Raw genomic sequence first — 27418 nt, forward strand, 5'->3', positions numbered from 1 at the left:
CTTGTCATGGCCAATCCTGTCGCTCTTCTGCATCACTCTGTTGTTTTTCTGCTTCTGCCGTCTGAGGTCACTCTCCTTGGTTACAGAGGATGGATCGCAGGGGACTGAAAATGCAAGGAGGGGACCCCAGAAAGGGTAAGATGTGTGCAGACGTGGCGCTCCCTTCCGAAGACTGCTTCCAGCGAGAACATTTCCGGAGGGGTCTCTCTGGTTTCGGCTGGGTCTACTTCTTGAGTTCTCGCTCAAATCAGAGGCGGCTCTCCATGTATGACCCTTGCATTTCCCCCTGCGCTGGGCCCCCATGTGGCTCTCCCCCCCAACCTGTGCCCCTCCCCCCAAGGTCTCTCCTTTATCAGGGGCTGAGTGTGGGCCAGTGAGGCCTGTCCCGGGGTCCAGGCTTCTTCATGCCCGGGGGGGGCGGTGGAGAGGAGGGGTGCTGGGGAGGACCGCCCACAGGAGACCCCAGTATGTAACCCTCAGCTGTGATGGGCAAGGCCGAGGGCATGACAGCAGGTGACAAACCTGGGGGAGACCTAGCCTGGGAGGCAGGGAAACCCTCCCCAGCGGAGACCCCGAGCTCCAGCACCTTGGAAAGTGAGCACCACGGCTCCCATCCTCTTTCCCGGCAGGAAGGACACAGGGGAGTCCTAGTGTGCAGCCGAGGTGGGGCTGGGGTGGGAGTTGGTCCTTCCCGTGGGTCCTCGGGGCAGGCCAACAGGTGGCCGCAGAGGCCTTGGCTGAAGGGCAGGTGCTGGCCCTGAGGTTGGGTTAAGGGCCGGACTCTGAGGATTCCAGGCAACTGAGGCCTTGAGGTCCTTCCAGGAGAAGCCGTCCAGGCTTTGTGGGGAGGCTGGAGCATCTTCCCGCTCGAGCCTCCTTTCCAGGGATTACACGGGGGACTGCGACTTCTCTCCTGAGGCAACCACGCGTCGGCACTATCCCCTCATCCAAGCATCTTCAAGTAATCTTGGAAATAGTTCACCACCCAACCGTCTCGAAGCCCACGCTGGGTCTGCACGTGCATGAAACCCGGATCCACACCGTGAGCCGAGCGCGCCCGGGACGAGCTGTGACACTCCCATGTCCTTCCGCCCGCCTCCCCGCGGCAGGCCTGGGAAGCGAACCCCACTCCCTCCTGTTACCCGTGGCCACTCACACTCCCCCCGCACTGCTCACTTTCCACGGCCACTTTGTGCCAAGTGCATGAGCAAGGCAAGCGGAGGGAGGAGCATGCTTTTATCCAAAGTTCTCTCTCATGACACATCCCAGTACAGTAACCTCAGATGCCCTTTGAAAGGACTGCGATAGCCCCAGAAGTTTTGGGGTTGGGACGGGGACACCTCATCCTGCAGCAGTCACAGGCTGGGGACGGACACGGCAGTGGCAGAGCGTGGGACAGCGTGGGCAGCGGGGCTGCGGTCCTCACAGAGCCACCTGGCGAGCCGCGGCCGAGGACACGGAAATCCTAGAGACGTGGGAGAAAGTGGGCAGTTCAGTGCCGCAGGGAGCAGAGAAGTCCGTCCTTCCTGCCTCCCGGGCCTCCTCTCATTCCTTTCCTTTCTACTGACCTGAAGTTTCGTTAGAAAAATGGAACAGAGTTTCCTGCCAGAAAAGAAGTGTCTGAGTGTGGGCGAGGGAGCCTGGAGGCCAAGTCAGCGGCTGCTGTGGCCTCCCTGTGGCCTCCCCACGCTGCACCGTGTCCCTCAGGGGCTGGCCTCCACCTGCCAGGCTGAAGCCTCTCGGGCCTCCTGCGGGGCTGCCGCAGTCCCTCCAAAGGTCAGGGCTCTGCTCGAGGCCGTTGGACTTCGGGGGTGGCGTGTCACTGGCATGTAACCTCAGCTTGGGGTCGTGTCTCCCCAGCCACGCCGCGCCCAGACCTATGTGCGGGCTCGCTCTTTATTTAGTTCGATGCCTGGGGCTCACAGCGGTGGGCAGAAAGCCGCCAGGCCCTGGCTCTTTCCTCCAGAAGCCGAGCCTGGACCCCTTAGGAGGGGTAGGTGGGGGCAGGAGGCACCTTGAGGGGCCCCTCTGGGGCCCGGACCCTCCTCCGCTGTAGAGTGGCCTCTCCGGCCGCCTGCTCTGTCCCTTGGGAGGACGAGCTGAGAGCTCACTGCAGAGGCTGAGGCCGAATCAGAGATCCAGCCCCGGGAGGGTGGGAGGCAGGGGCCGGGGTGGGGGCAGGGGGAGTGGAGTGCTCTGGGAGCCCCTCTGGACCCCGGCTCCTTGGGCCCCTCCAGGCCGGCTTTGCCACTGGGGCCCAGATGCCGTCCCCACCTCCGCTATCTGGGATACAGCCTTCCAAACGACACCCACAAAATGGGATCGGATACACGGCCGCGCATCTGGGCGGCCCCGAGGGAGTCTGGAGTCTTAGGGGGGCCCAACAGGCCAGGCCTCATTGGCCAGGGCTGGGGTCGCGCTTCCCAGCCCCTCTGGTGTCTGCCCTGAGCTCCGGATGCTCTGTGATTGTGCCGGCCAGACGGGGCAGCCTTCGGAGGCCCCAGCGAGCGGTCTCAGAGGACGCGTGCCCCTTCAACCACGGCTCACGTCTCCACTTTTCCTGCATGACGTTTACAGGGCACAGCTCTGAGCGAAATCGGTCCGCGGGCTGCTCCCCACGCGCCCCAGAAACGGCTGCTCCAGCCTGGCCGGCGGCCACACCTCGCGGCGGGTCCATGGTCAGCCCTTCCCCATGCAAACGCAAATCCAACATCACTGAAGTTCCCTAGATGATCATGTCAGCCGTGGGGCCTCTTTCTCTGTTATTTGCAAGGCTATACAAGTTTTTTAAAAGCATTCCCTAAGGCAGAAGCTATAAGGATAAAGAGGCTGGATCACCGGGCTCCAGGAACCGCTTGCAAAACACATCAGCCCGTGTGCAACCCGCCCTCACGACGCAGCCCGGCCCCTCCCTTTGCTGGTGCAGGGCGGCCTCCCTTGGGCTCAATGGAGAGAGTCTGTGCCAACTCCCGCCATTCCACGGGAGGCCTCTGACTTTGTTTCCCCAAAGCACTCGCCCTCCGTCTCCCCCAGGGCTGAGCAGCTCCCCCAGGCTGCACCCCGGGGGCCAAGGGCCTTTGCGGGGGGTGCGGTCAGAAGTCCAGTGGCAAGTGTGGCAATGAGCCCCCCAGGGCCGCCACGGACAGCGGCTCGCCACACACTCCACTGTACATCTCCCTCCAAGAGCAAAATCACCGCTAGGAGCTTTGGGCATCACAACCACCCTCTCTAGCAAAACAAATGAGTCTGCAGCCGGGCCCTCGTGCACCGAGTGTGGGTGTACAGGCGGGGCTGGTGGTCCCGGTTCACCCACGCCCCACCGCCGGCCCTCCTCCCTGCGGTCCCCAGGGCTCCAGCTCTGGAACGGAGGAGAAACGAAAGGCATCCGTGGGAAGGAGGGCGGACCTGGGGCTACCCCGGGGGGAGTGTGGTATCACAGAGCGGGCAGCACTGGGGGCTGGGCTGGCCCTGCGTGTCACAGAGCGTGCCTCGACACGGGGCCGGTGCCGGACCGACGGCTGGCTGCCCCGGGACCACTTGCCCACCCGGAGCGCCAAGCCGGGGGTCTCTGTCAGGCTCTCCCAACAAGACGCAGAGCTCTGACTGCCTTGTAGCCATGACGCGAATAAATAATTATGAACAAAAAGATAAAAATACCAAGGACTTTATGCAGCTCTCACCACGAACCGGCCCTGTTTCCGCGCTGGCACATTTACGCATGTCGCGAGATGACCGCATCGGGGAGGCGCTCCCATCACCCCACGTCACAGACAGAGTCACTGAGGCGCGTAAGGAACTTGCCTGCACGAGACCAGCTTCAAAAGCAGATGCGCTTGCCCCAGAATCCGCGCTCTTGACCGTGACGTCCCGCTGCGGGTTCGCGCCCGCGAGGTCCCTGCAGCCGGCGGGGGCAGCCGCCTTCCCTGAGCAGTTTGCTGTCCTGCCCGGCCGTGTCCCACTTCCCAGACCACACCACACCCGAGTCCTCGGATTCACGCAGCCGCGACCAGGAAACCGCGGAGGGCTTGAGGGAGAGGAGGGCTGCTCAGAAAACACAGGAATGTACCCGATGCCTAGACCCAGGCTTTGCCAGCCGAGGAAACACGATGGGGAACGACTGAGATTTCTGGACGATGAGGGGTTCGCGGAGGGTGGACGGATAAACAGACCGTGGAGAAGACACACGACGGAGCAGGATTCAGGCTCAAAAAGGAGGCCACCCGTGCCACGACGTGGACAAAGCTTGAGGACACCCCGCCCAGTGAAATAAGCCAGCTGCAGGACAAACGCCGTGGGACCCACTCACGGGAGGGACCCACAGGGACAGAGAAGAGCTGGTGGGCGCCCGCCGCTGGGGAGGGGACAGGGGAGCTTGCGGTGACTGGGGACAGTTTCACTCTGAGAAGACGGACTCAGGACGCACGGTGGGTGGCTATACGAGGAGGTCACTCAGCGCCACGGATCCCGGAAACGGTTAAGGCGACAACGTTTATGTGTATTTTGTTATGATTAAAAAAACAGTCACACGGGCATCGTCTAAATCCAACGGGCACAGACGTTCGGGCGCTGTCGTAATCTCGGGCCGCTCTGCAGTGGGGCTGTGAGTGCCTGTCGGGCCGGGGCTCCCAGCGGGGTTCGGCTCAGGGATCCGGGGAGCAGACGTGAGCCGTGGTGGAGGTGGGGGACGCGTGGACTGGGCTGGAGGCGGTCGAGGCGACAGTGGAGACTGCTGTAGTGAACAAGCCGAGAGCTGAGTGCAGCTCATACCGGGCCCCCGACCGGCCCGTGCACCACACACGCCAGGGAGACATGCATGGGCTTTGCACGCTCCTGCGGTTGGGTCTTTGTGCACCGTATCCTAGGGGATGTTTTCCTGAGTCAGAACCTGGAAATGCAGACACTCAGCATCCAAACGGGGAGGAGACAGCCCCCCGAGCTGTCTGAAGCCGGGCGGCGAGCGTCAGGCCGTCTCCCCAGGCTGGGGCACGTGCTTCCAGGGATGGGGGCGGCGCTGGGCCAGGTCGTGACAACTCGGTGGCCAGCTCCCATCTCATCCCCTGCGCAGCTGAGCAGGAAGCCAAGATGCAGGGGGGCGTCCCTCCCTGGGGCGGGACCTGCTGATGAGCTGCTGGTGTCTTGCCCAGGTGCCTGCCTGGGGGTCCCTTTGTGTCCTCCGGGTGCCCTCTTATCCCTTCGAGCGCAAGACCCCCTCCAGTTCCCAGGAGCACCCCTGCTGGGCCATCCGTGACCTGGAAGCAGGGGACTGGGTGTGGATGGCTCAGCCTTGTGGCTTCTGCTATGGGAGGGGCCTCGGGGGCAGCAGAGCCAGGACAGGGATACGGGGCCAGCCTCTGGGGCCAAGGCACCCTGTGCGCCCAGTCCTGCTGTCTGACCGCGGGGTCGTGTCCTGGGCTCCCGGGATGTGGCTGGCTCTGCCGTCACGCTCTGCCAAGGGCATTTCCTCTTTCATCCGCTGTCGGCTCCCATGAGCGGTGTGATGGGGACACTGCGCCCTTCGCCTTCTCTTGCTTCTCTTCCCTGACGACCACAGCTGCACTCTGCCCGTGTCTGAGGCCAGGCAGCCCGTACCCCCAGCAGCCCTGGTCCTCCCAGTTCAGGACTCCCGGGGTTCTGTTTCCAGCAGCCTCTGCCAAGTTGGAGACGAAGGGTCCCGGACACTGGGACCTGGGGGCCTGGGGCCTTAGTTCCTGCTAGCAGTGGGCTCGCAGGATGGGAACCACGGACAGGACGGCTCACCCTGGGCACTTTACACATTACTCAGCGCCGTCTGTGGTCACCCGATGGGGGCGTCACTGCCATCCCCACTTTACCGAGGACAAGATGACTTCCCTTGGGCCTCCAAGCTGTCAAGGGACAGAGCTGGACCTGAGGAGCTGTCTGTCCCTCCCCAGTCCGGGTGGCCACCCCTCCAAGACAGAGGAGCTGCATGCAGTCTGCGAGACCTCCGTGTCGTCATCTGTCAATCCTGATGACATCAGTGGGGTTCAGCCACGCCCCTGCTGGGGCCTCCAGATGTTGGGTACGAGCTTCCGGGCCACGGCACATGGGAAGGAGGAGGGAGGCCAGCACGCCCTGACTTCTCGGCGCCCGGGGCTGGGTAGGGTTTGGAGAGGCTGCGTTTCCAAGGGTTTCTGTCTGTACAACACCTGTGGGCACCGCAGGCCGTGGGGCTGATCTGCTTGTTGAGTAAGAGGCTGAGCACAGAGCTGCTGTTGAGCCTCGCCTCCCAGCTCTGACCCAGCAGAGACAGACGGGTGGGTCATCGCGAGCCATCGTGAGCTCAGGGGCAGGGGGCAGGCCTGGAGGCAGAGTGCCTTCCGGGTCTCCCGACAGACCGCCTCTGCTTTTACGCTGGAAACCAAGACCGGATGACACCCCCTCCAAACTTCCCCGCCTTGCCATTAGCCTCTGTCACCGTTTCAGTCCCCGCGTGACTATCTCAGGCTATCAACATTTAAAGGAAGATACACAGAAGGTGCTGGAACAGCTGGGGACGGCCAAGGGGAGTCCCAGTTACCCGGCAGGGACTCGGGGTTAACAGAAGCCCCTGAGCCCAGAGCGCTCACCATGAGTCTGCCTGGACAGCAGATCAGCCCCGTGCAAGCCCGGGGAGACCGCCCCCGCCCCCGGCTGGCAGACCGCCCCCGCCCCCCCCGGCTGGCAGGCTCTGCTGGCTCGGAGCGGGGACGAGCAGGTGCACACATCTTAGAGTGAAAGGAAATTGTCACTGGGCTTTGCCAGGTGGCAGGACAGACATATCTTCCAGGAAGGGGAAAGGTGCCCATAATTTGGGGGGGACTCAAGGTCCTGCCGTGCCGACCACCAAGGAACAAGACAGGGGCAGCTGTACCCCTTCTTTCAAAAACAGAAAACAGGACTGACCCGAAGAAGAGTGGGCAGCTCCTGTCTGCGCCAAGGCAAGCAATGAAAGCAGAGGAGCCTGAAGTCCCTGGGAGGGCTCAGGGCTGGGGACCGAGGGAGGCAGGTGGGAGGGAGGGAGGCGGCTGGCTGGGCTGCAGAGGCCTGAACTCCAAGGGTGGAAGCAGGGGAGAGCCCGGCCACAGAGGAAAACCGTGGTCTGAGCCCTGTAGGAGCCTGGGGAGGAACTGGGGCCTACCACCCGGAATACCGGCCCAGCGGGCCCAGGCGGCGTGGACGCCGGCTCCCTGGGAGACCGTCCTCACCCAGATGCGGCTTCTCCACGGCCCCAGCCCAAAGCCAGGCCCAAGGTCACATGAAACCCCTCCCTCTTCTTCACTGGTAAGGCTTCAAACTCACACCTGGACGTGCTAGCAGGCAGGGCCCCTCTACCTCTCCAAGGCCAAGGGCATGGCCCTGGCCTCCCCAGGACATCCCAGCTGAGTGCATCCTCTTTCTGGAGGTACCGTGGGTGAGCAGGAGAAAGGACAGGTACTGAGGCCAGGGCCATCGGAGGACAGAAAAAAGCAAACCTTCTGGGCAAAGAGGAGAAGCAGCAGCTTCTAGAGAAGAGCCTTCTGGAGCGGGGGTCCCCAGCTATCCAGCTGTGGGGCCCCTGGCTCCATTCCCTCCTCCTCCAACAGGAGCAGGGGAGGAGGCATGAAGGGGACAGGTGTATGGGGGTGAGTGAGGCTGTCCCCTTGGCCACGGAGCAGCTCCCAACCTGGGTCACCCCGAGGCTGCCCTCCCCACACGCTGGCCCCCCCAAAGTCAGTCTTCACCAAGGAAGGGAGCCTATTCCTCAAGCCCCCCACTTCTGGCATCACAGCCCTGCCCCACCAGCGGGGCCTGCCGTGTCCTTCCGTCCGTCACCGGACGCCCTGCCACGGCTGTGGTTTACTATCCGTGAGCCAGTCGCTCTGTGGAACAGAGTCGTGGGTATCGCGTTCACACGGGACCCAGCCCCCCGCACACGGTGGCTGTTCGACAGCTCGTCTGGAGAGCGGGCTCAGTGACGGTCTTGTCCAGCCGATTCTATGACAGGAAGCACTGAGGGCATCCCCACCTTACACAGAGACTGGGGACCTCGCCCAGGCCACGGGGGCAGCCGCACAGCTCTCTGCTGCTTTGTGGGGACCCGGGGGCGCAGACTTGGACGGTAAGCCTCCTCTGCCCTCTGACCCCCTCTGTAAGCCGCTGAAGGGAAGCCCGCAGGCGGGAGATCGATCCCCAAAACCCCACTGCCCGTCCTGCACTGTGTCAGCCTGGGCTGGCTGGCGAGTTGTCTCGAGTCTTCTTCACGTCTGAAAGCACCGAACTCACTATCCGGCGGCTGCAGTGGCTTCTCCAAGGCCCCGAATGCCTCCCATGTCGTCACCCCAAGCACGTCCTCAGACCGGGCTGGCGGCCTCCCTTTGGATGACGCGGGGCTGTTCCCCCAAGCTTGGCTAGAGCACATGACACCCGCAGTAGTCACTGTCCCCCACACCTGTGCCCTCGTGGGGGGAGCGTGGGGTACCCAAGAGCAGGGTCACTGGAGGGGCAGAGCGCAGGGGAGACAAAGCAGGGGCTCAGCCCCTCCCCCGCCCCCAGCGCGCCTGCCCGTCCCTCGGAAGCCACAGGGGTCTGTGTCTATGACCTTCCTGGGAGAAGCACTCGGAAGGATAAAAGGGAGACAGAGCAGGACCAAATCCAGTGCCCAGGACCTTAAGGAAAGAAAGCGTGGCGACAGGCGACAGAAAATGATGCTGCGAATGTTCTCAGTGGAGACATCTGTGGTCCCCACCATGTACCGTTGTCCTTTCCCAGCTCGTGCCTGGAAACCCCAGATGCCTTGGCTCCCAGTCAGGGTGAAAAATCCAGCTCTGAGGCTCCACCAGTGTCAACAGCAAAGAAGGAGGGCACAGAGCAAGGTCAAGAACCACTAACAGGTGTTGCGGCCATGGGCGAGGCTTCAAGACCACAGCCTACCTGCACCCCCAACCCTGCCGTCTCTATCAGCAAAGGCCACTCGCAGACAGAGAGAGGGACTTGTGCATGATGCCCACCCCGTCCCCACAGTGCCCCACACACTCTGGTCATAGGGTCTCCTGTCCTTCTCAGGACAGTCTATAAAGCAGCGACCGCCGTCCCCCTTTACAGGTGACAGGGCCAGCCCAGAGCCGCCCGGGGACTTGCTCGAGAGCACAGAGAGCGGGGACGCCAGCACTGGGCGGCAGATGCGGCCCCTCCCGAGGCCACGGCCTCCCCCCTGAATGCAGGTGTGCATCTGGGGCTGTTCTTCTAGAGGTCACACCAACCTCGGGGTGTCGCCTTCTACAACCCAGCCTGCCTGTCAGGGCAGAGCTCTCCAGACTCGGCGCTCTCCTCCCGTACCAGTGGTGCCTCTCTTCCGCTCCTTACCCACTTCCAATCCAGCTTCTAGGGGGCGGGGGGAGCACCTTGGGGAAGTTCTCGGGAAGCAGCTGTCACTTCTGACCCAGTGGCGGCATCTCATCTCACCTCTTTCAAAAGGTGGACAAAGGCCAATCTTGGAGATTCTCTTCTGGTGTGGTAGGAGGGTGTGTGCACCTTGGCACGCGTGTGTGTGCTGGCATGGGGCGGGTCTGTGCCTGTGTGTGGGCGGCTCGTGCACGTGTGTGTATCTGTGCGTGTACGTGTGCACACACGATTTCAGGCACGTATTGTGTGTGAACACGCATGTGCACACATGTGGGCACGTTTGTACGCGCGTGTGTACACTGCGCGGGACAGATGGCACCGAGGGTCATTCCTGCCTTTGAGGGGATGTTAAATTCTGGTTCGGTCACAGGTGCCGAGTCCTGGAAGTCCGGGGACCAGGGTCCGGTCCTCCATCTGCCACTGACCAACTGCCCAGCCCTGATGAAGGGAGAGGCTTGACAGACTGGCCTCCCAGAGGTTTCCAGCTCCCCACTCTCTGATTCTATTAACCCGGGTATGGTGGGGGAAGGGATTCTCACTTCCTGGGATGCAGCTGGGGATGGGGAGTGAGGGTGGCTTCTGGCAAGGCTATCAGCCGGCAGAGGCACCCCAGAGATCTCTGGAGCCTCCCCCCGCACCCTGACCCCAAGCCTCCTCCGTGACTGGCTGGGGGATCCCTCCCTGGCTTCCGGGCAAAGGGTGGGGGGTCCTTAAGAAGAGCAAGGGGAGAGGTGGGAGCTTCCCTGAAATGCCCAGCTGAAGTCTGGGAGCCGGGAGAGATGCCTCACTATGGCTTTTCTCCTGGGAGGGGGGGTACAGGAGGAGCTAAATGCCCCCTCCAAGCCGCTCTCTTATTGTTCCTCTCTGCCAATCAGAAGCCTGGGTCCAGGACGCTCTGGACTCAGGCCAGGGGCTCAGAAAGGGAGGGGCCGGGAACAAAGGGGGTCTGCGTGGGAGGCCCCTGCTATGAGAGTCAAGTTGGTTAGGGACAGTGGACATCTGGAGGGCTTCATGCCTCCAGAGAGGGGCAGAGGGGCCCAGGGCTGGGCCAGCCTGTCCCTCAGTCTGTCTGGGGACCCAGGAGGCAGAGCAGCCTTGAGGGCCCCCCTTCGCCGTCAGAGCTGACCATCTGCCCGGGGGGTACACGGGCGGTGGAGGTGGGGCTGCTGCGGGGCACAGCCCCTGCTCCCCAAGCCCCGCCCCCCCGCACCTGCTCCCCGCTGGCCAGGAAGTACTGCCACTGCCTAGGGGTGGGGGCGGCACAGCGGACTCGGGCCCCCTCCGTGCCTCGGTCACCGTGTCCGCGGGGGGACCCCGACCCGCAGGGCAGCCCGGGGCCCCGCTGTGGGGTCGGCCAGAAGGAAATGAAAGGCTTCATGCACCAGCCTCTGGACACACAAACTCGGCCTGATGAGATTTGTTACAGAGAGAGCTCTGCCCATGAAGTGGAAAAAATACCCCCTTGCGGGTCGCCCCTTTCCACGAGGGGGAGGGGCGCGTGGACAGCAGCTCCGCAGAGCCCCCCGCCCCCAGCCGAAGTTGTCAGAGGCTGCAGCCCCGACCCAGGACGCGCGGACGCGGAGACGACGGCCCCCACCCCGGCCGCCCGCCGCCGCCAGGTCCCGCCGCCCTGCACCGCCGTCGCCGGGAGGGGCCGCCCAGCGGGATCGCACGGCGGGGGTCCAGCGCGGCGGGGCCGGGGCCGGGGGGCGGGCGTGGGCGCCGGGCGCGGGGGACGCGGGGTGCCCGGCGGCCGCGGTGCGGAGGCTGGGGAGGAGCTACCTTCTGGATGCGCCCATCGATGTCCAAGTAGATGGCCTTGGGCCGGTAGCTGGAGGAGCCGGACCCCATCTCCCCGCGGCTGCGCTCGGACTTTCACTGTACTTTCCCGACGCCAGCCGCCGCGCGGAGGGCGGGCCGTGGGAGGCGGGAGGCGGCGGCGGCGCGGGGACGGCGGAGACCAGCCAACCAGCGCCCCGAAGCCGCTCCGGTGCGCCCGGCCGCCGCCTCTGGCGCGCGCGGCCGCCGGCTCCGCCCCCGGCGCGGCCCCCGCCCGCCTCCCTCCGCCTCCGCCTCCTCCCCGGTTTCCCTCCCGCCCCCTCCCTCCCTCCCTCCCCCGCCTCCCTCTTCCTCCCCGTCCCTCCTCTTCCCTCCCTTGTCCTTTCCTTCCCTCTTCCCCCTTCCTCCCTTCCCACACTAGGGCACACCCCCTCTTCTTCCGTTTGGCTCCGGCGCTGGGGGACTGGGCCAAGCGTCAAGCCTATCCGCAAGTGACCTCTGGGCAGGTGCCCGCAGCGACGGACCCCTCCGGCTACGGAGTTGGTCAGCGCCCTTCCCCACCAACCGCCCAGAAATCCCCAGAGCGACCCCGTCTGGCTGCAGAGCTGGTCACCTTCCCACAAGGACAGCTGCTCAGCGTGACTCCTTTGCCCCAGGGGGCTAATCAAGCATGGGGGGGGGGGCGTTTGGGGCGCCTGAGCTAAGGCGGGTCATTAACCAAATCCAGGACCGCTGGGCATTAGGCAACTCCCTGAGGCTCAGCCTCTCCCTGCCGTGATTGCCATCCTCCTTTAATCTGACTAGGAAATGGGAAAAGTTGCTTCTCATTTCTGTGCATCCTTCCCTTAAGTTTTCTGTACATTCTGGGAATGACAGCCTCTTTCCAGCTGCACCCAGAGCTGAAATGGCAATTTTATTTCTGTCCTTAATGGAGCGGGAGAGAGGATTACCCAGCCATCAGCTCTCGCTGGGTTCAGTGCTGCTCTGCCCACCCTCCCCCAACCTCCTTAATTGCTGCAGGGAGTATGGGAAAAGCAGGAGGGAAAAGAAGGGATTTCAGGCCGTCGTCGGTGACCTGTAGATCACTGTGCAGGCTGCTCCCGATTCTGGGATCTCCCAGTGGGAACCAGATGGAGGGAGGGCTGGTAAGTGCTGGGTGGCTCCAAGTGCCTGTTGCTTTTGGAAGCGAGTGTCCATGCAGCCAGAGAATGCGCTGATTGTTCCATTCTCTGTGAATTCCAAGCCACTGCCTGCCATCTGTTGAATGTCTGGGTTTTGCGTATTGAGAGAGTGCCTGGTGCGCACAGGCTCCTCCCTCCCTCCAGGCTCTCCCGAGCCAGGCTGACCACCGCCAGGCTGACCACCGCCAACCGCCAACCGTCATTCCTGTTCCCTTCCCTGGCCGTCCGGCCTCCCCCTGGTGCCCAGGCTCTCCAGAGTCCTCCAGGCCACCCGGAGCACTGGCCAGCCTGGAGCCCTGGGGAAGACGGGCCTCCTCATCTTTCCGGGGCGAGTTCTTCCTCGGCCTTTGGACAGTGCGTGTCATCTCATGTCTACGGCCTGGTCTGGGAGCGGGAGTCAGCTCTCAAAGAACGACGATGGCTTTGCCCTCCCCTCCAGCCCAGGGAAGGGACCATGTCAGAGCCTGGGCACCAAGAGACTTGCTTTAGAAGTGACACGGGGACCTTCGAGATGGGGGTAGCCTCCGTTGGGGTGGTTGTAGTTGGCCACTTGACTCACAGCTGTGATAACGTGTCCCCAGAAAACTGGAGCAAGTGCAGTGATTAGGGTTTAATGTTGTCGAATGTTCTGATGTTTGGGCCTAAGCCAGTGACGGATGGGTAGGGCTGCTGTGGAAGTCTCACCACCCAGCAGATGGCTCGTTAGCCCGGGACTTACCTATTCCCCGTGTCTCATCGGCATCTGACCGGGCCCGCTCCAGTCGTCTCCTTCTGGCGCCCTGGCAGGACGGGCGTCCTCATGCCACGTGCTGCTCTGCAAAGCTGCGCAGCCCAGTCGGGAGGGCATGGGGCTGGGATCACCGGGGTCCGGCCTCCCTACTTGGAAGAGTCATCACTCCCGTGAGTGCGTGATGGGCGGGGGCGGCGGCGGATCCCGTTGGTGAGACTTTGGTGGCCGCGCCAGAGAGGGGCACCTGCCTTTGCCTCATTCCCAAGCGGGCCTGGCATTCTGGCCCACGGCCGCATGGTCCTTACTGTGTGTCCGGGCCTTAGGAGGGAACACACCCAAGTCTGGGGCTGGGGGAGCTGGCGTTTCAGGGGGGGGGACAGACAAGATGGGACGCGTGAATGTAGCGTGTAGGGTGTTGGCTCATAACAGGTGCCAAGCAGAAAAGTCACCGGGGAAGGAGATCCCAAGTGTGGCGTGCGGGGAGCTGATGTACGAAAGAGCCCACCAGGCAGAGCACACGGGAGCCCAGAAGGAAAGAACCTTCTAGCAAATGGTGAAGAAAGTGCAGGCCAAGGCCCCTCGCACGGGGGCTGGTGAAGCTGGAGGGGGAGGGGAGGGGAGGGAGGGGGCCTGCCGTGGGAGTGAGGTGGGGGGGCAGGCCCCTGCGTGGACCATGTGAGTGACCCAGTGTCACTGTCCTGGATGCTAGCCCCACCGGCAGCGGAGCGGAGGAGGGACGCGGCCTCCTCCGGTGCTGGTGTTTTGACAGCATCGTCCCGCTGCTGGGTGGCAGGGCTGTAGGAGGGAGAGCCACGAGGACACTGCTGCAGTAGCGTTTGCCAAGAGAGCCGGGGGCTGGACCACAGCAGCGTGAAGGGGCTGGATTCTGCGCTCTGCGTGGCCGATTCTCAGATTTTTCCTCTGCCCGTGGCTCAGGTTCACGTTATTTCCGCCGTTTGCTCTTCTTCCCGCCCAGGTCATGTGGTCCTGTCTGAACTCGGGCTCCTTCATCCTGGACAGCCCCCGGGCGCCATCTGAGGAGCCGGCTCTCCCCCTCCCTGCACCACATCAGCCCAGGAGCTCCGTGGTGTCCTTGACCTGTACTCCTGACGCCGGCGTGGCCGCCGGGAATGCGGCCCACGAAAGTTCCCAGAATCAGGACGAAAACGAAAGACACGTCTGCCTCTGCCTCTGGGCTGGGGGCTGGGGGCAGGATGAGGAGCCTGGGCAGAGCAGGAGGCCCCAGAGGGTTGTGGGAATTCAGAGCTCACGCAGTCCCCAGGAGGTCACGGGGAGCCTGGGACCTCCGCGCGCGTGAGATCCTGCCTGAACCTCACAGGGAAGGGGGACGAGGGGAAGGAGCTCCTGGAGGGGCAAAGCCACTGGAGGAGGAGGACAGGGCCCTCATGGGCTCTGCAGGGTGGGTGGCCTCCAGCCAGAGGCGGGGCTTCGGAAGGAAGGTCAGGGCACTGCGGAGAAGCCCAGGACGTACCCAGCGGCAGAAGCAGACGCGTGTCCAGAGTGGCTGGGCCGGGCACTCGGCGTGGGCTCCCTGCACCTGCCGCTGACCCGTCCTGTCCCCAGAGCATCCTACCGCCTGCTTGCTCTTCCGTCTACCCGGTGCTGTCAGTGACAGCTCTGAGAAGGACCCAGTTGCTTCCTATGACAATTCTTCTTCCCAATCAGGGGTGGGGCGGAGGGCACAACATGAACGTGTGCAACAAGTACAGGGTGTTAGAGCCAACTGTATACACGGCCCCGAACGGGTCTTATAAAGGGAGGTTGGAGCCCCAGGGGTGGAGGTAAAATTAGTGCTGCAGGCAGGACGCCCCACACTCTGCCGGCTCTGCTACTGCCTCTCAGGGATCAGCCCGTTTCATACCCGAATAATGATGGGACACCCCACAAGGTGCTCTGACCCCCTGCGGAAGCTGTTTGCCACAGGCACCAAGAGTTCGAGGAAAGGTCTGCCCCCAGCTGTGGCACGGAGGGAGAAGAGCCGTGCGCGGCCAGAGCCGTCGCGATCTGCTTTACACCCACGCGGACTTGCTTCTTTTTATGGCTTTGGTAATTACAAAATTTGGTAATTACAAAATTTTTATGGCTTTGGTAATTACAAAATTACAAAAAGACCAGTTGTAAATATTTCCAACGCTGCGGTGGGAAAAGCAGAGTCCCACCCAGATCGGAACACGGCGATGCACCCCGTTCTGAACCCTCGCCCTGTGGCCCCCGTGCGCCCACGGTCTTCCCTGTTACCGGCTCCCTGCACGGGGTGGGGGGTGCGTCGCGGTCTCCCAGCATCGTGCGGTTGTGAGCAGTGTGCCGGCTGTCCTCGTGGGTACTCGTGCTGTTATTCTGTAGCCCTGGTTCTCGGAAGTAAGATTTCTGGGTGGAAGTGCACGCACACTCACATTTCTTAGTTTGCCGAGCTGCCCTCTGGATGGTTATGCCAAGGTTTGTGCCCCCACTGTCAGCGAGCAAACAAAACAAGAAATCCCTAATTCTGTTTATATTTTCCAATCTAAAAAGAGAAGCAACATCTTGTGGTTTTTTTTTTTTTAAGGTTATTTATTTATTCGAGAGAGAGAGAAAGAGAGACAGAGAGGGAAGGCACAAGCAGGAAGGGCCGAGGGAGGAGAGAGGGCATCTCCAGCCCACGACCCACTGAGTGGGGAGCCCAGCGCGGGGCTCGATCCCAACTTGTCCTGAAGGCAGACGCTTCACTGACCGAGCCACCCAGGCGTCCCCAAATGTTTTTTATTGCTGATGTTTTCCAGCTCCTTCCGTGCAAAGGAGGGCAGCTTACCGTCCCCTATGTACCTTACAAGCATTTCCGCCAGGTCAGTGGTTCATCAACTTTACTCGCAGTGTCTTTATAACGTGGCTTCCGTTGACGCGTTGATGCAGTCGGTCCTCTCCCAGTCTTCCCGTAGGCACTCTGGGTCTCCTCTCAGCTTAGAGAAGAAGTATTGTTTATAATAAAGCAATTTTTTTTAAATAAAGAAAGAAATGACCTACATTTGCAAGGATCTGTGCCGGCTAATTAATGTGGCGCCTTCGTGGTGGGGAAATTCCGACACGGCAATGATGATCACGACGGAGTACACAGGCACATTCACACGCGGAACGCTGGTTCCTGCCCGTGGCCCCTCTGTGTGGCCGGAGCTAGACACCAGCATGGTCGGAACCAGCCTCTCCTGCTCAGAGCTGGCCCACCAGGCTTGCGCTGTGAAAACCGCCACAGGGCTGCACCGGTTTGGACAGGGGATACAAAACAGGGGTTGGGGGGGAGAATTCTAGGCATTTTCTTTCTCAGAACAGTATTTTTTTTTTTAGATTTATTTATTTATTTATTTGTCATAGAGAGAGAAGCGAGAGCGAGCACAGGCAGACAGAGTGGCAGGCAGAGGCAGAGGGAGAAGCAGGCCCCCTGCCAAGCAAGAAGCCCGATATGGGACTTGATCCCAGGACGCTGGGATCATGACCTGAGCCGAAGGCAACTGCTTAACCAACTGAGCCACCCAGGCGTCCCGAACAGTATTTTTTTTTTTTTTGATTCTACACTATTACTTTTGCCATGAAACTGGGGAAACGAGAAGCAAGCATTCAGGTGACGCACGGTGAGTGCAGGCAATCAGTGTTCTCCTGCTTTCTCAGAAGGGGTTGTAGGAGAGGTTGTGTCTGGTTTACAAACACGGTGCTGGGAGCCGTGGTTTTACGGTGTGGAGTGGAGTTGTGCTGCTTCTCCGGGCCCTCAGCGGGCCTCCCTCTTCCCCGCCGCCCGCACCGCGATGGTCTCCAGGGGAAGCTGGCTGGAGCCTGGCCCTCGGGCTTCCTTTCTCGTGGCCCATGTAGCAGCCTCGTACCAGGGTCCTGGCCCCTCTCATCTTTCCCCTGCTCATGGCCCCTGTAGCTTCCCTGTGGGCCACTCCGCTGCTGTCACTTCCCCTGCTGGCCTCTGTGGGGACCTTTTCTGTCCTCCCAGATGCCACACCCGGCATCTTCCATCTGCCCTGCCCCTCCCTATCTACACCCCCAAGGAGACACCAGCTCTCGCTGTCACTCCATGACTTTGCACCTCCTTTCATTGAGAAGGGTGTCCCTTCCTCTCTCCTCCCCAGATCACCTCTTTAAGATCCATTAAGATCACCTACACAGGGCCGGCTTCCCTGAACCCCCTGACCTCTGCAGCAGGGTGGGGAGCGCCTCCCTGGGGGCTCTGGGTCCCAGCACACGTCTGGGATCCCCTGTGGGGCCCTGAACAATTGTGTGCTGCCCTGAGCCTCCGCGTCCTCCCTGACCGAATGGGGGCGACGACACCGACTCAGCGCGTCCTGGAGAGCCCCGGGGAGCACAGGCTAAGCTGAGAGAATCCGTCTGCCCGGGCCTGGCGCACAGTAGGGGCGCGGGTCACACTGCTGTCCTGTTAGGGAGACCAGTGTTGCCGCTGCTCATGTTGTGCCTGGAGCTACCACTGTCTTCTCCACTGATTCATGACCCTGGGAAGGAAAGACTGAGTCTCGGGGGTCTTTCCGACAGGGCCGGCCCTCCACCTGGAGCCAGGGGCACTGTCAAACAAGGTTCCATGAAGGAAAGCCTCCGGACGTAGCAGCCAACCTTCCTGCTGCGTGTGGCCTGTGCTGAATTTTGAACACACCTTAGCTGGCATTAAAAGAGTAGTGAGAGCCAGCCGTGCCCTCCATGCCCCCTTGGGCGACAGCGGCATTTCTTGGGAGTAAAGGGCTGCCTCATGCTGACCCCGGAAGGCCTTTCCCCTCCAGTCGCAGGGTGAACTTGGTTTCCATCCGTCCAGCCGGGCCGGAGCCCTGGATACACCACGGTCAAGAGGTGCACAGCCCAGCGGCATGGGGCCCAGCTCAGCTGGAGGGCAAACATAGGGGCTCTTCGGGTGCCCTCACCTGTCCCTGTGCAGGGTTGCTGGGCAGACTTTCCAGCTGTCCGTGGAGGCTTGATGTGTCCCCTCACCTTCCCGGTCTGCCGCATGGGCCAGTGCTGACCGTGGCCGCTCTCCACCCTTCGAACCCCTGTTGGCCTTCACCTGGTAATGCTTTTGAGTGATCTCGGCCGGTCCCTCGGGCGGGTCCACCGCAAGGGGCTCCGAGCTCTGATATGAGCGTGACCGCCCTGCGCCCATGGTTGGGGCCTCCAGGCCCATTAGGAGGGGAATGACTCCGACCCTCTCGGGACTGTGTTTCCACGATCGGGTCTCGGGCAGAGTGGTGAGCTCATTCCGGTGTACAGAGTGACGTTAACTGCGTGAGAACGGCAGAGACCAGCATCGTCAAAAAAGTCGAGAACAGGAGGAGGTTCTCGATGGGTGGACGTGGGGTGAGTGATGGCTTGGTGTTTGGGGCCCAGTCCCTGCTGGAGGTCTCCGCTGAGCAGCCAGCCCTCCTTTCTGTCATCATCTCATTCCCCCATCCCCTGAGGTCCTTGGGTAGGGCGGGGAGGTGGCCGCCCACGGATGCCAACCCAGCAGGCGGGCCTCTTTGTGTCTGGGCCCCGGATGGGTTCTGGGAGAGTGTGGTGGGCATCTGAGTCTGTCCTCAGCAGCCCTTGCCTCCAGCAGCTCCCACGGGGACCGTGCGGGGCGGCTGCGGGATTTGAAGTCAGGGTCCAGGCTGATTGAGCAGCCAAGTGACGTCCGGGCCACGCTGGCTCAGTATTGAGTGTGTCGTGGTAAGTGGAGCCCGCGGTGGACTGATGATGTCATTTCGAGAAACAGGGCATGAAGGCCTCATTGTGATGCAAACCTGTGCTTGCTTGTTCCCCGCTGGCCTAGATCTGCAGCTCCTGGCAGTCCTACGGAACAGCACTCCTCCTAATGGTTCTTAGGGAGGACAGTCGTGTCCTCTTCATTTTGGGTGGCTTCCATGACACCTTGGAATATGTCAAAAATACACCCAGTGCTAATAGTTTGAGGGGTCGGGGCTGGTACGTACTTTGGTGGAAGAAAGCCTTCTGTGAACTCCGAATTCGACCGTGACTGTGCCTCTTGTACATCTGGAATTAGTCTCCTAAGTGCCCACTGGCTGCGAGCGGGAGGTTCCCCTGAGAGCCGTCCTCTCCTTCCCATGTGACCCAAATCAGGGGTTTACAAGGCTTAAAGGGAGGGGCCTCTGGACCCTCCAGAAGGGAGAGGACACGGTTCCTTCCAGCCCAGTTCTGCTACACCTTCTCCAGAAGGCGAGCGGGTCAACCCCAGGAGTCCGCCCTCCAACGGAGGCTCACGGAGAGTCTTGGGAAAATCCTGCCCCTTTCTTCTTTCTTAGCAGCTGAGCCTTTGCTGGTATTTGCTTATTTGAATGATTTGGGTGAAGCTCTAGGGCCTCTGCTTGGAGACCCCAAGGACAGCTGTGGACCCCGGCGCCATTGGCCGCTTCCCTCAGGAAGGTCCTCTGGTCTGTGACTCCCCAAACTGCGACTGGGCTGGCGTCACCCCTGACAGAGGACAGCTGATCACACCCCAGAACTCCTCCTCCCTCTTTGGTCTCCCACTTCCTTTCGATTGGCTCCCCCAAACTCTGTCGGACCCGTGGAGTTCCCCGTTAGACGGCTGTTTTCCTTTCCCTGGCCACTGGGGAGAGGCTTTGACATTCCATCCAGGAGCCCAAGGTCACTGCCTGCTGGGGAGAGGCTCTGGCATTCTGTCTAGGACCTTGAGTCTATTGCTGGGTCTGGCCCATTTTTACCTCTGCCCTCACACTCATAAATGAAGGGGAGCACTTTTCTTGATTAGTGTAGACCAGAAGAGCCTGGAGATTTTCAAAGATGCTTCTTCTAAGAAATTAGGTGAGGTGGAGATGGAGGGAATTAGAAGGGTTTACCAGCATTTGGAAAAATGAGCTTTAGATGGCCTGTCTCTGAGCAGAACTTCATGAAGGCCAACCATGAAGTGGGTGGACAGGCAGGACCTACCAGGCCCTCCAGCCTCTGGGTCTGATAGTAAACTAAGCTCACTGAGCATGCGTCAGGGTGACACTCGGGGCCAGGAGCCAGGAGCTGGGGGTCTGGAGCAGGGTTGGGGCAGAGATCTGTGGGGCCAGCCCTGTGCTCTGGTGAGCTCATGGGAAGACAGAAGAGGCAGATATGTAAGCCAGAGCAGATACTCCTTCTCCCTGACCCTCATCCTGCACATATGCACACTATAAACTCTCTCCAGGGAGGTTGCAAAGAGGCTTGCAAAAAGCTCTAATGAGACTTGCAGATTTCTACCAACCTGAGACTTCTATTCTGGTGGGGAAACATACCCCAAACACCCAAGTGGGACTTATATTCTGGTAGGGAGATAGACAAGAGAAAAAAGTACCATTATACCTGTTGTATAAATCAACGTACAATGCCAGGGCAGAGATACGACCTGTAAAGTTAGGAGAAAGAAGGTAGAGGATTCCTTGGCTACTATTGTAGATGCTGTGGTTGGGAAGTCATCACGGAGGAGGTGACATTTGAGCAGGGACATGAATCAAGTGAAGGAGGAGACTTGTCAGAAAGGAGGGGAGCAGCGGCTGGGAAAGGCAGAGGCAGCCCGTGCTGGGGCGGGGAGGTGGTGGGGGGCAGAGGAACAGGCAGGGAGGGATCAGAGCAGGCTGAGGGTGCGGAACTGGGGATTTTATTATTGGTGCGAGGAAAGCCTCTGAAGGAGCAAAAGCTGAGGAGTGCTCAGAGTGATGGGGACGCAAGCAGACCTGTGTGCACAGGGGCCGGGCTGACCAGTGTAGCGGTCGGGCCAGTGGGTCCCGGGGACTGGCCAGCTGGGGCCAGAACCCAGTTCTTCCTCACCGGGCAACACTGGACAAGTTGCTTATGCTTCCTAAGCCTCAGTTTACTGGTCTATAAAATGGGCTCACAGGGCCTTTGCCAGGATTCGAGGGCACAGGTGTAGAAAGCACTCCGTCACGTGCAGCACGACCCCGCCCATGCCTTTCTCTTCCCCTGTCCTACTGCTTCATGCTTTCTAAGGCACGAGGAGAATCGAGCCTGCGGGGCACAAGCTCTGGGAGGCTCGCCTTCTGTCTCTGTCCGACAAGCCCAGGTCGCTGTTGTCATGGCAGTTGTGGTTCCCCCACCCCTCCCCAGAGCTAAGGTCCAAGAACAGCTCAAGACACCTCCTTACAGCACGTTGAACACGACGGAAAATTTCTGCTCCCCCTTTAGGGCGGTTGGCGTTGTCCCGGAGACGGCCCCCAAGTCGTGCCCGGCTGCTGGGAGGGGAGGGGCGCCCCCGGTCCCTGGCTGCCGTCTTCAGTGGGAACACCCTGGGGCCTGGCGTGGGCTTCCCATCTCCACCATGCCTTCCACCTTTCGTGACAGAAGCCGGTCCTCTGTCGCAGGGACACAGGCCTGCAGGGACGCCTGGGTGCGTGCAAGGCTGCCCTTTCCAGAGGCTGTCTCCCTGGCGACCAGCAGGCCACCCTGTGTGGCATTCGTGTGGGAGTAGCTCTGTCGCTGTGGGGCTAGAGCACACCTAGGGTGTCACTTTTGTTCACACAGAAACTCACCGCCCCCTCCCTCGTTTGAATAGATCCCGCAGCCCACAGAACCTCACACTGTCTCCCGGGGGCCCTCGGACGCGCGACAAGCAGGGTGGGAGCAAGGGTCTTCCGTCGCTCTGTGCAGGGAAGCCTGGTGCTTTGGAAGAAAATACGTCTGAGCTTCATGTCTAGGAGGGGCTCCACCGAAATTTCAATTGTCTGGGGCCCGGGGTGCCTCCGTAGTTGAAGCATCAGCCTTCAACTCAGGTCAAGATCCTGGGGTCCTGGGATCGACCCCACCTCGTGCTCCCTGCTCCGTGGGGAGCCTGCTTCTCCCTCTCCATCTGCCTGCCGCTCCCCCTGCTTGTGCTCTCTCTCTCTGTGTCACATAAATAAATAAAATCTTTAGAAAAACAATTCAATTGTTTGATGATGCAAGACGTGGCTCCCTGAATTTCTTCCCGTTCTGAAGCTCAGGACTTCGCAGAGGCTGAGACGTCGCGTCAGGGGCCCAGCATGGGGCTTACGTCCGTGGCAGACCAGGACCCTGGCATTTGCGAGGGACAGGATCTCAGCTCAGGGGAACGTGTGCGAAGACAAGGAATCATAACTAAGCATCCGGGGGGATGCAAATAGATCCAGGGTCGCAGTCTATGTGCGTCTGTCTGTCTGTCGTCCCCGTTGTGCCTACGGGCTCTCCCCACGCCCCCACCCGCCCCGCGGCCAGAGCCACAGCTGGCTGGCGGCCCACCGCTCACGTCCTGCCGGCCCCATGACCCGCATGGAGGGTAGCCCCCCGAACAGGGTGAGACACGGGCTCCAGGGGCCACTCGCGACCCAGCATGAGTCACCGCAGCAGGACCCGGGTGCCCCGACCGAGGGATCTGGGTCACCGGCTGCGGCCGCGCAGGACAATCCGTGACTCACAAGCTTAATATGCTCATTACAGTTTAGAAATTAGTCTTTCTGGCAGAACTCTTTGAGGCTTCCAGAGAATCGGCAAAGGCAGTCCGCAGAGTTCTCGCACAGCCCGCGCCAGCCTCCCCGCGACCAGTGTCCCCACTGCAGCGCGATGCCCTGGTCACGGTCAGAGAACCAGTATCGATCCGCGTTCTTGACACAGCTCCGAGCCTGGCTGGATTGTCTTGTTTGGTTTCACTTTGTTTTATTGTGTTTTCCTGATATCCTTGATCTGCTCCAGGATCGCCGGAAAGCACCGGAGATCCCGTCACCTTCCTCCAGAGGCACCTCTTGGCCCGGACGGTGTCTCAGACTTTCCCAGATTCCGGTGACCTTGAGCGGTCAGAGGAGGACTGGTCAGCTGTTTTGCCCCATAACTGAGATCCGTCTGATGTTTTTCTCGTGGGTGGACTGGGTGTGGGATGGGGGAGGGCAGCCAGAGGCGACTGGCGATTCGGATCACGTTAGGTCCGCATGCCCTGTCACCATCGGCAGAGTCGGTCCCCTGGCTGCGGTGTGGCGGTCAGACACCCCACTTTCCCTCCCTCGGCATCCTCCTTGGGAGGAGGTCCCTGTGCCCCGTCCCCGAGGAAGGAGAGTGGGCTGTGCCCCCCGTGCGTCGACATAAGTCCCTCTGAATTCTACATGGGAAGTTTGTCTCTTCTCCGCTACGTGGAATGGTTGTTATTCAACCGCTTATGCTCAACTGTATGGACTCATGGATAATGTACTTTATTTTTGGGTTATAATCCAATGCTGCTTTATTTTCTTGTTCAAATTGTTCCAGTTTTGGTCACTGGGAGCTCTTGCAATGGGCTCCTGGGCCCCTTGGACATCCTGTACACGAGCTTTTCCATTTTCCTCCCTCCCTCCCTTCCTTCCTTCCCTCCATCTTCCTCCCTCCATCCTTCTCTCTTTGTTGTTCTCCTCACTTTCAGCACCACAAGAGGCTCAGCTCACCTTGCATAATTCCTGCCCAATTTGTGCATCAGCCTTTTCCCCAGGAGCCCTGGTGCCTTGGCCTGCAGGATGGTATCTCAGACCCATGTCCCGGGCTGGCTGTGCTCCTGGTTTCTGGGCTGTTTCCGCTGACAGAACAAGAAAATACATGTGTACATCCTGACCCGAGTGTAGACACAGACCTACAACCTCCGTATCTGTAGCGCGCCAGATGTGATCACACTGACATCTTCAACTCTAAGCCGCTAGTTACCGCACAAAATAACTTTCCCGGCCCCTCCTCTTGCCTATGCGCCTGCCCCAGCTCCCACGGCGGGAAGCTGGCTCCCGTCACCCACTATCCACTGCTTAATCGTGGAAGCCCCGTATCCACGTGTCCTGACGTTTGGTGAGCCTGCCAGGGGTGCTGGGATCTCAGGGCCCAGCCACCCAGATGCAGCGGTGAGGAGGAGGGGTACCCAGCAGCAGCTGTTCTGCTCCCGGCTCTAGGACCGTGGCTGCGGAACATTCCAGGCTCCCTGCCCGCAGTGTCAGGAGTTAGCCTTCTGCTGTGGCGTTCACGGGCCGCGGAGACGCCGCTCTGTACAGCGTTCTGTGAAGGGCCTGGACAGACCAGACGCCCCTCCCCCAGGCGGGGCAGAAAGCAGAGCCTGCAGAAAGCCGGAGACAGTAGGATGGATGTTCCCGGGAGAACTTGTGTGGGTGGCAAGGGGCTGCCTCGACTCCAGAAACCGTGGGGGGGCTTGCGAGAGAATGAATGAAGGCACGGGGAGGGGACCTGTCAGACCAGCCGGGGAAGGTCCTAGACCCAGGCGGGGCCCCCAGGTATGGAAGGAACAAAGACTCCGCACGTGCTGATCTTGACTGAAGCCCTGACCCTCCTGATGGGAGGCCCCAGGTGGAAACAGCAACTTTGAAATAAGCTGTTGAAAGGTGGCCCTCGTCTTGCCCTTCATCCAAAGGCACTTACCTCTTCAAAGTCTCCAGAACCAGGTGACTTAGGCAGGGCCCCTGGGAGCCCACCTGGTGAAACCGATGGTTTTATAACAGTATTGGGGGTGGGGTCTGTTCCTGGAACCATGCTTCTGCGGGGGGCGCTGATGCCTTCCTGTCACTTTGTCGTCACCTGCTGGGCCTTGAGCGTGGAGCAGGTTCCCCTGCTGGCTGGCTGGCCCACTGTGGCCTGCCTCTGGGGCCGGGAGGCCCTGTGTGCTGTGTGCATCAGCAGAACTGCCTTCCGTATTTTGCTCAAAAATAACCCAACTCTAACCATCAGGGAATACGGAAAGCCCTTCTAGAAATGGACGCCTGCTGTTGGTTTTCTGTTTACATGCGCTGTCACTTGCGGAGTGCCCAGAGTGTTGAAAACCGTCTTCTGTGTCTCCCGACACATCTCTGTTACGAAGCTGAAACCCTGCCTAGCCTTGCTCTGCCTCATGCTTCTTTTCCTATCATGAGGATGAGACGTCATTTCTTACCAGAATTTGCAAGTGAGCTCACAGAGTTCAGAGCCTGCTAGTTCTGGGAAGGAGGCCTGGACTGTAAGAGGCAGCTTTCCTTGAGTGTGCGTGTGCACACGTGTGTGTGTGTGTGCGTGTGTGCGTGTGTATGCTCAAAGAGCGTACTCTCGAGCCCATTTAGCACCCATGGGGACTGGACACGAATCTGTCTTCTGGCTAATGCTGATGAAACTCTCCACACCTACAAAATACATGCACCCTCTGTGACCTACTCCATAGAAGCCTCGTCACGGTGGCTTGAGAAAACACACAGTGTTCTAGAAATACTCATTTTTATAATCTTGCAACCCTGATTGTTTCTTTTGAGAGATGCCGTTATCAAGCACTGGGTTCGATGTAATAACATGCATGGTAAAAATAATGTCCATCCCACGTTCCCAGCAAATGCCATTGTTGGTCCCGTTTGACAAGGTTGGCTTATGCACTGACCTTCTGCTCATTTTCCAGCTTTGAAAACAAAATGGCGCATGGGATGCCATCTAATGAGAAAAGGCAAACATCTTTGGGGACTTCTGCAAGGCTTCTTTAGAAATGCTCTTTAACTGAATTTCGGTGTTTGCAGAATGTTATTAAAATGTTAGCCAATAGGGCATTGTTATGGTATGAGTATTACAGAATCAGAAATCCATTTGCTTCCATGGAAAGTTAGTCACTCTGGAATAAATATCTAGTAATTTGACAATGTAAACCTCTTCACTGACTGACTAGATGTTCTGTAGACAGAACTTTAATAAATCATTGTTAAATCTATTTAGCTGCCTCACAGAGGAAGGAGAAAATGATCTTTAACTGAACAAATGAAAAACAGAGACTCTCTCAAGCTCTCTTCCTTCTATTCTTTGCTTTGACAGGGGATGGAGGTCAGAAAAACTGCCACACCCGTTAGGGCTCCCCTGCTTGCCCACCCTGGGGTGGGCATGAAAAATGGTCATCTTGGGTCCTTGGTCAGTGAGAAAGCCACTTTGCCTTTATGTGGAGATGGGCTATGATGATCTAAGATACAAAGCTTTCTTGGTCCAGGGTGCCTGCATCCCAGTGTCCCTGCAACCTCTAAGTCAGAGGATGAGTCAAAGACAAAGTTAATGTCATAAGCCACAAGGAGTGAGGCTGGTGATGAAAGGGATGAGAATATATCTTAAATGGGTGGATGGGTAGCTGGATGGGTGGATGGATGGATGGATGAATGGATGGGTGGATGGATGGATAAATGCTAGGGTAGATGAATCATGGATCACAGATACTTGGATGGATGGATAGATCATGTATGCTTGGATAGGTGGATGGATGAATGCTTGGATAGATGGTTGGGTGGGTGGGTGTTTGTATGGATGCTTAGATGGATGGATGGATAGATGAGTAGGTGGGTGGGTGGATGGATGGATGGATGGACAGATGCTTGGATGAATGGATAGGTAAATGCTCTGGTAGATGAATCATGGATCTCAGATACTTGGATGGATGGATAGATCATGGACACTTGGATAGGTAGGTGGATGAATATTTGGATGGATGGATGGATGGATGATGGGTAGATCATGGACACTTGGTTAGGTGGATGGGTGCTTGCATGAGTGGATGGGTGGATGAGTGGATTCTTGGTTATATCTATGGATGGATGCATGGATGCTAAATCATGGATCACAGATCCTTGGATGGATGGATGGATGATGGATGCTTGGATAGATGGGTGCATGGGTGCACAGATGTCTGGATGGATTAATTAGCAAATAAAGATGTTTGGTTTGGGCAAATGTCAGACCTGCAATCACAGAAGTCCAGTAGGTGGGTGGACACACATTCACGGGGTACTCACTTTGTGACAGGCACAGTGCCGGCATGAGGCTTAGCTTTTAGGGAGTGAGGACCCTGGTGGTTGGTAGAGGGTCAGGAAGCATCTGAGGAAATGACAGCTGGCTGAGCCTGAGTGAAGATGGAGCTGGCCTTCAGCAGGGAGAGGTCAGAGCTTTCCAGCAGAGAGAAGAACTATGGTGAGAACAGTCTGGAGGTGATGTTGGGCTTCACAGAGGCCTGCAAGTCTGTAGCATGGTGCTATGGGGTTACGCCCTCTGGGTCTGCCCTCTGTCCCTTTTCTTCACCTGTCCTGGGGCTGGCCCATATGGACACACCAACAGGCCCCCTTCTCTTCTGGCTTCTGGTTGGGTTCAGCCAACACGGAGTCCTTGCGGGAGCTCAGAGTTGGGTGAAAAGGTCAGGGCCTCAGTCTCTGAGACTTTGCCCTCTTCAGGCTTTGTCTCCCATGACTGAAAGTTCACTGCTCTGCTCAAGGTGTCCTCCTATACATGGCTGTCTTCTTGCAGGCTCCTGGTAAATGCCTTCCCCCTCCCTATAACTCCTCTGGTGGTAACAGCTCCAGATTACCACATCATCTCTCAGGTGTCCCCCATGCCC

The 27418-nt window shown here is 59.7% G+C and overlaps 1 protein-coding gene across 2 annotated transcripts in view; it reads right to left on the bottom strand.

The window, feature by feature from the left end:
- PDE9A (phosphodiesterase 9A) overlaps positions 1-11343 on the bottom strand; it is an 80419-nt gene extending 69076 nt beyond the window's left edge. For both annotated transcript variants that reach the window (XM_032865275.1, XM_032865274.1), the window contains exon 1: positions 11164-11343. In XM_032865275.1, the coding sequence (XP_032721166.1) occupies positions 11164-11232 (69 nt within the window). In that variant the 5' untranslated portion in view covers positions 11233-11343. The remainder of the gene's footprint in view (positions 1-11163) is intronic.
- Positions 11344-27418: the final 16075 nt, after the last annotated feature.

This window comes from Lontra canadensis, unplaced genomic scaffold (genome assembly GCF_010015895.1).
Source record: "Lontra canadensis isolate GAN:19392208 unplaced genomic scaffold, GSC_riverotter_1.0 scaffold29, whole genome shotgun sequence".
NCBI classification, from domain to species: Eukaryota; Metazoa; Chordata; class Mammalia; order Carnivora; family Mustelidae; genus Lontra; species Lontra canadensis.